Raw genomic sequence first — 15,170 nt, 5'->3', positions numbered from 1 at the left:
GCTAAAGCACTCAGCTGCTAACTGAAAGATCAATGGTTCGAACCCACCAGCCACTCCACAAAGAAAAAGATGTGGCAGTCTGCTTCTGTAAAGATTACAGCCTTCAAAACCCTATAGGACAGTTCTACTCTGTACTACATAAGGCATTTTTTTTAATTAATTTTTTACTGTGCTTTAAGTGAAAGTTTACAAATCAAGTCAGTCTCTCATACAAGAAGTTATACACACCTTGCTATACACTCCTAATTGCTCTCCCCCAAAGAGACAGCACACTCCTTCCCTCCACTCTCCTCATGACCATTTGGGCAGCTTCTGGCCCCCTCTGCCCTCTCATCTCCCCTCCAGACAGGAGATGCCAACACAGTCTCACGTGCCTACTTGATTCAATAAGCCCACTCTTCACCAGTAACATTTTCCACCCCATATTCCAGTCCAATCCCTGTCTGAAGAGTTGGCTTTGGGAATGGTTCCTGTCTTGGGCTAATAGAAGGTCTAGGGACCATGACCTCCAGGGTCCTTCTAGTCCCAGTCTGACCATTAAGTCTGGTCTTTTTACAAAAATTTGGGGTCTGCATCCCCTGGCTCTCCTGCTCCCTCAGGGGTTCTCTGTTGTGTTGCCTGTCAGGGCAGTCATCGGTTGTGGCTGGGCACCATCTAGTTCTTCTGGTCTCAGGCTAATGTAGTTTCTGGTTTATGTGTTCCTTTCTGTCTCTTAGGCTCATAGTTACCTTGCGTCTTTGGTGTTCTTCATTCTTCCTTGCTCCAGGTGGGTTAAGACCAATTGATGCATCTTAGATGGTCGCTGCTAGTGTTTAAGACCCCAGATGCCACTCTCCAAAGTGGGATGCAGAATTTTTCCTAACAGATTTTATTATGCCAATTGACTTAGATGTCCCCTGAAGCCATGGTCCCCAAACCCCTGCCACTGCTTTGCTGGCCTTCGAAGCGTTCAGTTTATTCAGGAAACTTCTTTGCTTTCGGTTTAGTCCAGTTGTATTGACCTCTCCTGTATTTTGTGTTGTCTTCCTCTTCACCTAAGATGAAACTTACCTACTATCTAATTAGTGAAAACCCCTCTTCCTCCCTCCCCCATCTCGTAACCATCAAAGAATATTTTCTTCTCTGTTTAAACTATTTCTCGAGTTCTTATAATAGTGGTCTTATACAATATTTGTCCTTTTACAACTGACTAATTTCACTCAGCATAATGCCTTCCAGATTTCTCCATGTTATGAAATGTTTCACAAATTCATCACTGTTCTTCATCTATGCATAGTATTCCATTGTGTGAATATACCCTAATTTATTCATTCATCCATTGATGGGCACTTTGGTTGATTCCAACTCTTTGCTATTGTAAACACTGCTGCAGTGAACATGGGTGTGCATGTATCTGTTCGTGTAAAGGCTCTTATTTCTCTAGGATATATTCCAAAGAGTGGGATTGCTGGATCCTGTGGTAGTTCTATTTCTAGTCTTTTAGGGAAGCACCAAATCGATTTCCAAAGTTCCCACCAGCACTGTATAAGTGTTCCAGTCTCTCCACAACCTCTCCAACATTTATTATTTTGTGTTTTTTGAATTAATGCCAGCCTTGTTAGCATGAGATGGAATCTCATTGTAGTTTTGATTTGCATTTCTCTAATGTCTAATGGGAAACCCTGGTGGCATAGTGGTTAAGTGCTACGGCTGCTAACCAAAGGGTCGCAGTTTGAATCCACCAGGCGCTCCTTGGAAACTCTATGGGGCAGTTCTACTCTGTCCTATAGGGTTGCTATGAGTTGGAATCGACTCGACGGCACTGAGTTTGGTATTGGTTAATGAGTAACGATCATAAGCATTTCCTCATGTATTTGTTAGCAGCCTAAATGTCTTCCTTAGTGAGGTGCCTGTTCATATCCTTTGCCCATTTTTTAATTGGGTTATTTGTCCTTTTGTAGTTGAGTTTTTGCAGCATCATGTAGATTTTAGAGGTCAGGCGCTGATAGGAAATGTCATAGCTAAAAACTTTTTCCCAGTCTGTAGGTAGTCTTTTTACTCTTTTGGTGAAGTCTTTGAATGAGCATAGGTGTTTGATTTTTACGAGTTCCCAGTTATCTGATTTCTCTTCTGCATTTTTAGTAATGTTTTGTATACTGTTTATCATGTGTTAGGACTCGTAGCATTGTCTCTATATTTTCTTCCATGATCTTTATCGTTTTAGATTTTATATTTAGGTCTTTGATCCATTTTGAGTTAGTTTTTGTGCATGGTGTGAGGTATGGGTCTTGTTTCATTTTTTTTGCAGATGGATATACAGTTGTGCCAGCACCATTTGTTAAAAAGACTGTTTTTTCCCCAATTAACTGACTTTGGGCCTTTGTCAAGTATGAGCTGCTCATATGTGGATGGATTTATGTCTGGATTCTCAATTCTGTTCCATTGGTCTATGTATATGTTATTGTACCAGTACCAAGCTATTTTGACTATTGTGGTAGTATAATAGGTTCTAAAATCAGGTAGAGTGAGGCCTCCCACTTTGTTCTTCTTTTTCAGTAATGCATTATTTATCCAGGGTCTCTTGACCTTCCATATGAAGTTGGTGATTTGTTTCTCCATCTCATAAAAAATGTCATTGCAGTTTGGATTGGAATTGCATTGTATCTACAGATCACTTTTGGTAGAACAGACATTTTTACAATGTTGAGTCTTCCTATCCATGAGCAAGGTATGTTTTTCCACTTATGTAGGTCTCTTTTGGCTTCTTGCAGTAGTGTCTTGTAGTTCTCTTTGTATAGGTCTTTTACATCTCTGGTAAGATTTATTCCTAAGTATTTTATCTTCTTGGGGGCTACTGTAAATGGTATTGATTTGGTGATTTCCTCCTCGATGTTCTTTTTGTTGGTGTAAAGGAATCCAACTGATTTTTGTATGTTTATCTTGAATCCTGACACTCTGCTGAACTCTTCTATTAGTTTCAGTAGCTTCCTTGAGGATTCTTTAGGGTTTTCTGTGTATAAGATCATGTCATCAGCAAATAGAGATACTTTTACTTCTTACCAATCTGAATGCCTTTTAGTTCTTTACCTAGCCTAATTGCTCTGGCTAGGGCCTCCAGCACAATGTTGAATAAGAGTGGTGATAAAGGGCATCCTATAAGGGATTTTTAAATATGTTTTTCCCACACATGCAAAGAATTTCTACTTCTCTTTAATGTTAACATTCTATTATGTTAGCATATCTAGTTTTGTCACACTCACCAGATACTTTATTAGGTGGTCCTATGTGGCTCCAAGAGTATAGCCTGTCATTTGAGGTTTTGTTATTGCCAGAGGCTAAACTTCATGCCAGTCTCATTGCGCGAATGTGTCCTTAATAAGAAGTTCTGGCCCTGTCCTGACATGAATTCTTCAAACACCTTTATTACTGCATATGCTTATGGGCCCTATAACCACATTTTGTCTCACTGGTCTATTAATACAATTTATTTTCTAGTTTTACAATAATCATTACAATCAACTGCACAAAAGCCTTTACTGTTCGAAAACAGCTACTTAAACAAAATGTTTGTTTTTTTAAAAAATATCCCAGTGTATAGGAAAGTGATGTTGGTATGAAAGATTACTAGCATAGCATTGCTATTCTTTTCAATAATTTAAGTCCACCATATATATATACGGTGGAATTTCTCCCAAGTTACAAACAACTGACCTGTAAATATTTATACATACACTGGTACGCTAGAATAAATTCATGTTATATTTACTAGGCTAAGCACCCTCACTTCCTTAAAATGTTTATCACCTGTCTGGCTGCCTTAATTTCTCTAGCGAAACTCTTCCGGATGAACACTATAGACTGTTAATATCTCAATGTGAAACCTTCAAAGACCACTAAGTCTTACAGTTTTTTTCTTTTTTTTATATGTAGCACTCTTAGCTACAATGAGGATCAAATGAGAAAACATACATAAAAATTCTTTGTCGAATGAATCTGCGAAACATCTCACAACATGGATGAATCTGGAAGGCATTATGCTAAGTGAAATAAGTCAATCACAAAAGGACAAATACTGTTTGAGGCCTCTTTTAGTCATCTAGTGCTGCTATAACAGAAATACCACAAGTGGATGGCTTTAACAAAGAGAAGTTTATTTCCTCACAGCAAAGTAGACTAAAAGTCCAAATTCAGGGTGTCAGCTCCAAGGGAAGGCTTTCTCTCTCTGTCCGCCTTCTCATCAACCTTCCCTCAGACCAGGAGCTTCTCTGAGCAGGGACCGTGGGTCCAAAGGACAAGCTCTGCTCCAGGCACTGCTTTCTTGGTGGTATGAGGTTCCTCCCACGCCCCTAGCTTCTCTCTCTTATTATCTTAAGAGATTGCCTCAAGACACAAATCCAATCTTGTAATGTCCTGCCTCACTAATACAATTGCTGCCCCCCCCCCCATTAACATCACAGAGGCAGGATTTACAACATACAGGAAAATCTTATTAGGTGACTAAATGGTAGAAAATGACACAGTACCGAGAATCACGGCAGAGCCAAACTGACACACACATTTTTTGGGGGGGACATGATTCAATCCACAACAAGACCCCTATTATAAAAACTCATGAAAAGGTTTACACAAAAGGTTTACAAACAATCTTTGATGGTTATGAGGGAGTGGAGGGCTGGAAAGGAAAAAACACTAACTAGACAATTGATAAGTGGTAGCTAAGACAACACACACTACAGGGAAGTCGGCCCAACCTGACCAAGGCAAAGGCACAGAAGCTTCATAGTCACATCCAGACTCCCTGAAGAACCAAGTTACTGGGCTGAGGGCTGGGGACCATGATCTCGGGGACATCTAGCTCATCTGGCACAACAGAGTTTATAAAGAAAATGTTCTACAGCCAACTTTGGTGAGTAGCATCTTGGATCTTAAAAGCTTGTGAGTGGCTATCTAAAATATGTCTACTAGTTCCACCCTGTCTGGAGCAAGGGAGAATGAAGAAAACCAAAGGCATAAGGCAAAGATTAGTCCAAAGGACTAATGGACCACAACTACCACAGCCTCCACCAGACTGAGTCCAGCGTAACTAGATGGTGCCCACTATTACCACTGACTGCTCTGACAAGGATCACAGTAGAAGGTCCCAGACACAGCAGGAGATAAATGTAGAACAAAATTCTAACTCACAAAAAAAGACCAGTCTTACTGGTCTGACAGAGACTGGAGGAACCCTGAAAGTATGGCCCCCGGACACCTCTTTAACTCAGTACTGAAGTCACTCCTGAGGTTCACCCTTCAGCCAAAGAGTACAAAGGCCCATAAAACAAACAGTAATACATGCAGCTCAACCATGTATATGAGACTAAATGGGCACACCAGCCCAGGGGCAAGGACAAGAAGGCAGGAAGTGACAGGAAAGCTCATAATAGAGAACTCAACGTCAAGTAGGGGAGAGTGTTGACATGTCACGGGGTTGGCAACCAATGTCACAAAACAATATGTGTATTAATTGTTTAATGAGAAACTAATTTGCTCGGTAAACTTCTCCTGAAGCACACACACACAAAAAAAATACAAAAAAAAAAACTCTGTCAACATTAAACTAATAACAAAGAGGTTACTAAATTGGATCTAAAAGTGTTATCATATTCCCAAGTACAGCCTTGTGACTTTTAAGATGGAATACTTCCAAGATTCTGAAAAAGGTGAACCCTATGAGGCCATTTTAAAATTTGATTAGATGGGAAATGTTCTTGGTGTCAAGGATTCAAGTTCTAACGCTAGAATTCAGCTCTACTAGTTTTCCAGCACAATCTTTAATTGCAAAAGTAAATCAGAATGTTACATACAGCAAATTTAAATTGCTCCTCTTGTTTGTTTTCTGGCAGAGGAAGACACCATGAGTACTGCCTCAGAAGATGTGGGTGGCCCCCCAGCAGCACAAAGTATCACTGAGTCAGGTACACGGTCTAAATTATTAACCTATATACAATGGCAGTGGTTGGTGGAGTGGGTAATGTTATCTTGATATTTGAGGTCTAATTTGTACCAGTTTAAGTAGTTATGGATAAGATCCCTATTGTGTGTTACCCAAAATGTCTCCTTATTATACCTAAGTTGGTAAAGAAAATGGTAGGGGAGGAAGGGAAATACTTATTCCCATTTCCTACTAAAATTAGCAAGCGCTGAGACTCTCCATATTCCTAAATGTCCAATGAAGATCACCCACTGATGAAAAGTAGCTCAATTATTCATGCTAATAATGTAAATACTAATGTATTTCAAATGTGCCTTATAATGTTTAACATTTTCTTTGACTATGGATGTATAAAAACTGTTTGACCCTCATATTAAAATTATTAATGTAATTCTCAGTGCTTTATGGCATTTGGGCATTTTAACAGAATAAAATTCAAAATACAAGATTTATCTATAAGTTCAAGTAACTGTAAATCATGCTGATTTACTGGTAATTATATTTCTTTAGAAGATGCTAAAAGTCACTTACGGATCATAACAGTGAATGACACAGAGGTTGGAAAACACTGGTGTGACAATGAGGTCAGAGCACTAATACACGTATGGTCTGATGAAAAAATTAAGCAAATGCTTGAAGGGGCTACAAGAAACAAAGAAATATTTGAGGAAATTGCCAGAAGATTAATGCAGTTTGGAATAGACAGAGACTGGAAACAATGTCGTACCAAATATAAAAATTTAAAATATGAATACAGAGCTTTACAAAAGAAAAATGGCAATCCTCGAAGAAAAATGAGATTTTATGAAGAAGTTGACTGCATCCTAAGAGGACCAACTCTCAGAACTGCCAAATGGAAACATGGTAACCTTGAAATTAACTTAAAAAAAAAAAAAAGCTATAAAGTTTCTTCCTTGCATTTTAACTTGGCAAGAAAAAAGCTTCAAAAATAAAATACTAACACTATTGTATATTCAAATGACCCAAAAAGCTAGCAAGATAATACTTAATTTAAATCAAGAGTTTCGATTGCTTTCCAAATTTTATACCAAGTTATTCCTCTATTCCTTATTTTTTAACTCATTCTTCTTTATCCAATTGCTTAAATGTTTTCTTTAGTGTACTTGAATGCCTAAAGATTAATGTATTTGAAATGATGTCATATAATGGTTCTTTTCCCATGTTTTTTGTTTGTTCTAAGAATTACTTGAAGGTCATACCAAAAACCCAGGAACTTTGAGCATGAAGAGAAAAGCACATGAAGATGGTAAGACCCTGAGAAATGCCAAGTTTTTCCACACTGAGAAAAACTTCTGTTGCTTTTTACTGATAACAGAGATGCTTATTCCTGCCCTTGACAAATTAGACTAAATATATTGCTTGTGAACTGAGAACAGAGAATGCTGATAATTTATCTTGTAGATCATTAACAGGGAAAGTAACAGTTTATGGAAACTTCCCAGTCCCAAATAACCCTTTCTGCATAGCTGTGCCTTTAATAAAAAAAAAAAAAATACGAGCCTTTAAATTACACTTTACAGTAATTGCTGTAAGAAGACTAGGATGTAAAAAAAAAAGAAACCAACAAATTAATAAGCTTTGATTTTTGGTTCCTCCAAGGGTAGTTAGTAATGGGTGTAACATAGTAAGTCTGCGATGAGCCAAACCCAGAAGTCAACCTAATTAATGAATTGCAGTTCCAACCTGACCCATCGCAGATACCAGAAAAGGTAATAAAATGTTGTATTAGCACATAAAAGAAAAAGGCAGTATAAAGGAAAAAGCACTGGACCAAGAATTAGAACACCTGGGTTCAAGTCTCTCTCTGATGCTAATCACTCAACACAGAGCAAAATCACTGCACCTCCCTGGATCGCTAGGATAATCCAGCTTTAGGATTTTATACATTAATAGAAACTGTTTTTAAGTAAGCAGAAATAAGTGAAGGGTTTAACAAAGTGAAGGCACCCACATAACCACACCCCAATCAAGATATAAAACATGACTAGCACCCTAGAAGCCTCCAAAGGAGCCCTGACAGAACAATGGTTAAGCTCTCAGCTGCTAACCAAAAAGTTCGTGGTTCAAACCCACCAGCCACTCTAAGGGAGAAGAGACCTGTGATCTGCTCTAGTAAAGATTACAGCCTAGAAACCCTATGGGACAGTTCAGCTGTCCTATAAACTTGCTATGAGTTGGAATGGACACGATGGCACACAACAGAAGCCTCTGGGTGGTGCAAGAAGTTTGTGCAGGACTATTAACCTAAAGGTTGGTGGTTTGAACCCACCCAGCAGCCCTGTGCAAGAAAGGTGAGGCATCTGCTTCCTTACATATACACAGTCAAGATCACCATGAGTAGGAATGGTGTCAAGGGCAACAGGTGTGGTTTCTGTTATTTTTTAAAAGAAGTCATTAATCATCCCACATAGGTTACCACTATTCTGACTTCTACGGCCATAGCTTAGTTTTGGAATTATGCAGTGTACACTTTTTAATGTCAAGCTTCTTTGCCTCAACATTGTGAGATTCATCCACGATTTTGCCTGTAGCAGTAGTTCAATCTTTTTTATTGCTGTAGTGTATTCCACTGTAGGAATATACAGACCATTACGTTTTAAAATCTAGCCCATGTTGGACATTTCAGTTGTTTCCAAATTGGGCTATTTATGAATAATGATGCTGTAAAAACTCTTGTGCATATCTCAATGAACACGTATGCATTTTGGTTGAGTATAGACCTACATGTGGGACTGCAGCATCAGAGTATGCATATACCCTGCTTTAGTAGATACTCACGGTTTTCCAAAGCCATAGTACCGTTTTACACTCCCATCAGCAGTGTAGGAGCGCTCCCATTGCTCCACAGCCTCACCAACCCTTGGCACTGCCTTTTTTTTTTTCTTTTTTATTTAAAGCATTTGGATGGGTGTGCGGCGGTATCTTATTGTAGGTGTAATTTCATTTCCCTAATGGCTTAAGAACTAACCAAAAGGTGGGCATTTCAAATCCTCCAGCAGCTCCTTGGAAACCCTACGGAGTAGTTCTACTCTGTCCTGTAGAGTGGCTGTGAGTTGGAAGAGACTCAACAGCAAGTTTTTGGTTTTTTTTGGAATGAAAATATTGAGCATATTCTCATATTTATCAGTCATTCAAATAGTTAACTATTTTCAGAAACACTGAGTTATAACTTAAATATTTTCAAATCGGCATAAAGCAAATAGGAATGTTTGCTCTGACACCTGCTTTGCCACCTACACAAAATTGAAATAAACTGGGAGGGGCGTGGATGGTGAGTTTTTCTTTCCTATATGTCAAAAAGTCCAGTGATTTCTTTGGAGTAGGAAAGACCTACTATATAAACAATGTTGGGGGGGAAAAAAAAAGCAAAATCACTTATTGCTCATTATGGTAGTTGAATTGTGATGATTTTTCTTGTTGTTAGCTTCCGTCAAGTCTACCCTGACTCATGGTGACCCCGTGCATGACAGGTTCAGGCTCTTGCAATCCATAGGGTTTTCATTGGCTGATTTTTGGAAGGAAATTGCTAGGCCTTTCTTTCTGGTCCATCTTAGTCTGGAAGCTCTTGGTGAAACCTCTTCAGCAGCACAGCAGCATGCAAGCCTCCACTGACAGAATGGAGTGAATGTTTTATTCTTTAGTGTTTAATAGAATACATAATCAGTCGCATCACCAACGATTCACACACATGGAGAAAAACAGTATTGAGTGTTTCTGTTATACAATTGGCTGTGAATAAGGAGAACAAAATTCTCTAGAACATTTAGATTTAGGTGGTAGCTGCACTTGAGGTATATTTGCCAGGAATCAAACCTGGGTCTGCCCCCTGCATTGTTATTAGTACAGATATTCCATAAATCTAGGAAAGCCGGAAGCTGTGTAAGGTGGAAACCTGTCAGAGGAGAAAAACTAAAATATTTTCCTCTAATACGAGCAATAGAAAAGTGGCAAAACTGCACCCTGTCAAAGCGGAAAAACTTGCGTGACCCAGAAATCCAAGGCAGTCCTGTAGAGTTCTGGCTCTTACAGATTCAACTGTATTAGTAAACAAGGCCCAAATAAAAGAAATCCAGACATGAAGAAAAGAGTGGGCCTGCTTTTGGCCTACACCTGATCTGTGTTATTAAAACTACAGAATACAGAATGAGATCACCTGGCTCGAACATTTACCAATTCTGAGACTTTTACTGCTTAACGCCTCTGTGCCTGTTTTTTCATCTGTAAAACAGAGGTGATCACAATTTAGATACCTTATAGGGTTGTTGTTGGGAAACCCTGGTGGTATAGTGGTTAAGTGCTATGGCTCCTAACCAAGAGGTCAGCAGTTCAGATCTACCAGGTGCTGCTTGGAAACTCTATGGGGGCAGTTCTACTCTGTCCTATAGGGTTGCTATGAGTCGAAATCGACTCGATGGCAACAGGTTTGGTATTCTGGTTTAGATAGGGTTGTTGTGAGAGTGAAATGAGTTACTACATGAAAAGCTCTTAGAAACAAGTACTAAATTTTTTCTGTTATTATTATTTATCAGTTCTACTGCAGTACAGTGCTCCAAGGCTCCCAACACTGACCCTGTTTTTTTTTTTTTTTTTAATTGTGCTTTAGGTGAAAGTTTACAGCTCAAGTTAATTTCTCATACAAAAAATTTATACACGTATTTATGTGACTCTAGTCACATAACAGCACACTCCCCCTTTCCGCCCCGGGTTTCCCGTGTCCATTCAACCAGCTCGTGTCCCTTTCTGCCTTCTCATCTCACCTCCAGACAGAAGCTGCCTATTTAAGTCTCATGTATTTCCTTGAACTAATAAGCACACTCTTCGCAAGTATTATTTTATGTTTTATAGTCCAATCTAACATTTGTCTGAAGAGTTGGCTTCAGGAATGGTTTTAGTTCTTGGTAAACAGAGAGCCCAGGGGCCACGTCTTCTGGGGTTCCTCCAGTCTCACTCAGGCCATTAAGTCTGGTCTTTTTAAGTGGATTTGAGTTTTATATCACTTTTCTCCTGCTTCGTGGGGCTCTCTGTTGTGTTCTCTGTCAGGGCATTCATTGGCGGTAGCCAGGCACCGTCTAGTTCTTCTGGTCTCAGGCTGATGGAGTCTCTGGTCTGTGTGACTCTTTTCTGACACTGACCTTTAAATAAAGACCTGGTTGGATTAAAAAAGAGCCTCTCTGGGGAGTTCTTCTAAATATATTATTTTTGTTGCAAATACTTTTTTTGGCACTCCTTTCAAACCTAAAGGGTAACAATTACGTGACATTAGCACAGATGTATCTATTGCTCTAATATTACTTTTCAATTAACAATTCTCTTTATACTACTTAAAATAAGTGGGGGGAAAACACTGGATTATAGTAAAATAAACTGTTACAGTGATAAGGTTCTCCTTGCTATAATTTCCTGTAATTTATAGCTTATCTGAAAACCCTGGTGGCGTAGTGGTTAAGTGCTATGGCTGCTAACCAAAAGGTTGGCAGTTCAAATCCGCCAGGCGCTCCTTGGAAACTCTATGGGGCAGTTCTACGCTGTCCTATAGGGTCGCTGTGAGTTGTAATCGACTTGACAGCATTGGATTTTTTAGGCTATAGCTTATCTGACTCCCTCGATGGCACAAACTGTTGAGCAGTCAGCTACTAACTGAAAGGTAGGTAGTAAGAATCACCGAGATGCTCCTTGGAATAATGCCTGGTGATCAACTTCCAAAAGATCACAACCATTGAAAACCCTATGGAGCACAGTTCTACTCTGACACACACGGGATCACCAAGAGTCAGAATCAACCTGAGGGCAACTAGTTTTTTTTGTTTTGTGGCTCTGTAAAATAATTAACATCAGTACAATCAACTCCTTTTGTTATTAGAGAAACACAGAAAGAAAGAAAACTGGTTACTGAGAAACTTTATTTGCCAACAGAACCACAAACAGGATGTAATCACACACATACATTCCCATTTGTGCCACATTCTCCTCTCACTAACAACAGATCGGAATCAGATAAGATAGGAAAAATGAAAAGAACATGATTATTGGCTGTTCATTTATCAATGGCTATGTCGTGTGAATAGGAAACATCCAATTATATGTAAATAGTCCACACCCCACACTTTTCTTTCATAGCATCCATCCCAGTTTTAGTTATTTATATATTCTTATTTGTAGTACCATAGTATAGTCATCACTGTGTAAGCTAATATATATATAATGCATATAGGTACTAGGTACTGTTTGTTCTAAGCACTGTACATATATTAAAGTATTTAAACCACAATCCTATAAGGCAGGTACCATCATTATTCCTAATTTATGGACGAGGACGCTGAGGCATAGAGAGGTCTGTGCTGAACCAACTGGCTACAAGGTTTCTCTGGGAGGGCAGGAACCCAGTCTGCTCTGTGTGGTACAATATTCTCAGTGTCCACCACAGTGCCTTACATGTACACAGTAGGTGCTCAACAGACATTTTTTTAATAAGGTACTAAAGAACAGCAGGAATTTCCCCTCTCTCTCCTCTCCTCACACCTCCCCTTATGTTTCAAGTGAGCTGAAATTTTATTTTTCCATTTTTGGACACCAATTGCAAATCTGATGATTTGCCCCACCTTTGCCTTCTTTAGCTTGCTCTTTTTTTTCTTTGCCTACTCTTAATGGGTTCAAGTGGGTATGTTATTGAACAGGGAAATAGCTACAGGTCAACCACACACAAAGGAGCCCTGGTGGTGCAGTGGTTAAGTACCAGGCTGCTAACTAAAAAGGCTGGTGGTTCGAACCCACAACCACTCCACCAGAGAAAGATGTGGCAGTCTGCTTTCGTAAAGATTACAGCCTTGGAAACCCTTTGGGACAGTTCTACACCGTCCTATAGGGTCACTATGAATCAGAATTGACTTCACAGCACACAACAACCACCACAAAAATATATCAATCCCAGCCCACTGAATTTGAACACGGAAAGGGACCATAAATATATCTAGCCAAACAGATGAAAAAACAGACCCAAGTCAAACTGGTATTACTGGAAAACTTGGGACTAGATTTCAGGTCTCCTGTTCAGCAGTTGCTCCCAGTATTGACCAGAATGACAAGCAGTGTCACTGAGACTCTCTTCCAAAAAAAAAACCCAAACACATTGCTGTCCAGTTGATTCTGACTCATAGCAGCCCTATAGGACAGAGTAGAACCGCCCCATAGAGTTCCAAAAAGCGCCTGGTGGATTCCAACTGCCAACTTTTTGGTTAGCAACCATAGCACTTAACCACTACACCACCAGGGTTTCTAATAGGGGTAGGTAAATTCTTCTTCAGACTAAAGCAAATAATAAAGTTCTCAAAAATAGTTATATTAGAAAGTCTGGTCAAAATTGAAAACACATCCGATTTAAAATCAAGAATCATTAAATTACATAATTACAAAAGTAAGTGAATTAAGTCTTTCCAAATCAAAGACTAGAGCAATTATCAAGAGCACTTTTAAAATAAGTCATTTCCTCAACCAAAAATTACTTGATTTAAATATAAACCAAACTAAACCTGTTGCCCTCGAGTCAATTCTGATTTCTAGCAACTCTATAGGGCAGAGTAGACCTACCTCATAGGGTTTCCAAGGAGCAGCTGGTGGATTTGAACTGCTAACCTTTTGGTTAGCAGATGTAGCTCTTAACCACTGCCCCACCAGGGCTCCAATTCAAATACAGAGTATAGATTAAAGGGGTATAAAAGTAAAACACTATAGAAATGTTATGTATGTGGTCACTAATGGATAAAAATCAATTAAAATAAGATATCCCCAGCTTTAATTTGCCAAGCAAAACAAGTTCTCCAACAACCTACTCCTGTGTTCTCCAATATGCTAAGTGACAATAACTCAGAACTTATTCCACAGACCTTTGAGTGTACCTCTTTCTCACAAGTATCTTTCTAGTGATAATGTTATATACTCTGTTTGCAGAACCAGTGTCCGTATCTCCTAAGAAAATTGCTCCTGAAATGATTGCAAATCAGTTTCCTCAAAACATAACAGAATCAAAAGATTCTACAGGAAGTTTCTGCAGAAAGAAGCCCCACTATGTGACCCAGCTTCATCAGGTAAATCTCATAAATTCTAACTTAGAAAGAAGTATAGAAATGTTCAGCTGTTGTTGGGATTGATTCCTAACCCAGAGCAGCAGAGCCTTCTCATTTCCTAACTAAGGAAAGGCTAACTAGCTAACTCATGGGCTAAATCTGTGAAATTTTAGTAATTTCTTTCATGGAACCTTCAAATATATCCAGGCCATTTTAGTCTCCATAAGATATGACTGTAGTTTAAAGATGAAAATGTTTGCTTCTCAAGGGGATGGTGTCTGGTTTGTCCAGAACTCTGCAAACCAGTGAAATGTTTTCAGGACCAAGAAAGCATTTGATGGTTATATGAATCTGGTATGAATACACACACAAACATAGCCTATAGCTAAGGGGACAACAGTTGGTTTAACATTGACAATATTAAGTTAAAATTCTTCCTGACAGAAAGCAGAACTACCCAGTGAATATGCAAATAGCCAGAATAGCTGCTAAAAGCGAGGTACTTAAGGATGAACCTATCCTAGTATCCTAGTGCATGACTGTCAGTAATTGATACTCTATTCACATTTTTATATGAAACACATAACGTTAAAACTTTCAGGAATTCTGTTGTCCCTGAGGTTAAATTTTTTTGAATCAGATCATGCCTAACAGATAAAAGAACCAAAAACAAAGTGAAAGGGATAGAAATCTCAACTTCTAATTCCGTTTTTTAAGAAAATGAACAAATTTCTTCATACAAAATGAAACAAAACAAAAACAACAAATCCTTGTTATCGTAGAAACAGCCAGCATAGTTGAGGGTGTGGAAATAGACCCTTCTGCAATAGACCAGCACTTGTCAATGTGTATGTGTGTACAACTAGCTCTACTGTACATTAAGCTATGACAACCTATGTAGGCTTGCAATGCTACTAGTTGGCACTCCTTGATGCGATGCCATAAAAAAAAAAAAAAAATTAGTTCTTAATCTCTCTCTGACCCCTGCCTACCAGTTTAGAGCAGCAGCAGATCATGTTTTATAAACACGAGGGAGTTTCCCTCTTCATTCAATCAGAATCAGTTCTTCCAGAGAGTGAAGACTTTAAGTTAAAAATTGAATAGGATTATGTGCAAGAGCCAGTCTTCTCTATGCA

At 38.9% G+C, this 15,170-nt stretch overlaps 2 protein-coding genes across 5 annotated transcripts in view; one reads left to right on the top strand and one right to left on the bottom strand.

The window, feature by feature from the left end:
• Positions 1–15,170, top strand: part of PAICS (phosphoribosylaminoimidazole carboxylase and phosphoribosylaminoimidazolesuccinocarboxamide synthase) — a 60,113-nt gene that overhangs the window by 22,218 nt on the left and 22,725 nt on the right. For 3 of the 4 annotated variants that reach the window (XM_049886235.1, XM_049886237.1, XM_049886238.1), the window contains 4 exons: positions 5,865–5,936; positions 6,464–6,817; positions 7,155–7,220; positions 13,919–14,055. In XM_049886235.1, the coding sequence (XP_049742192.1) occupies positions 5,865–5,936; positions 6,464–6,817; positions 7,155–7,220; positions 13,919–14,055 (629 nt within the window). Of the gene's footprint in view, positions 1–4,866; positions 4,886–5,864; positions 5,937–6,463; positions 6,818–7,154; positions 7,221–13,918; positions 14,056–15,170 lie in introns of those variants that run through there. The other variant, XM_049886239.1, reaches the window with a different exon arrangement.
• Positions 1–15,170, bottom strand: part of PPAT (phosphoribosyl pyrophosphate amidotransferase) — a 45,448-nt gene that overhangs the window by 27,412 nt on the left and 2,866 nt on the right. The window lies entirely within an intron of this gene.

This window comes from Elephas maximus, chromosome 5, assembly GCF_024166365.1.
Source record: "Elephas maximus indicus isolate mEleMax1 chromosome 5, mEleMax1 primary haplotype, whole genome shotgun sequence".
Classification (NCBI taxonomy): domain Eukaryota; kingdom Metazoa; phylum Chordata; class Mammalia; order Proboscidea; family Elephantidae; genus Elephas; species Elephas maximus.
Note: the sequence above shows the minus strand (reverse complement) of the source record. Positions and strands in the feature narration are given on the sequence as shown.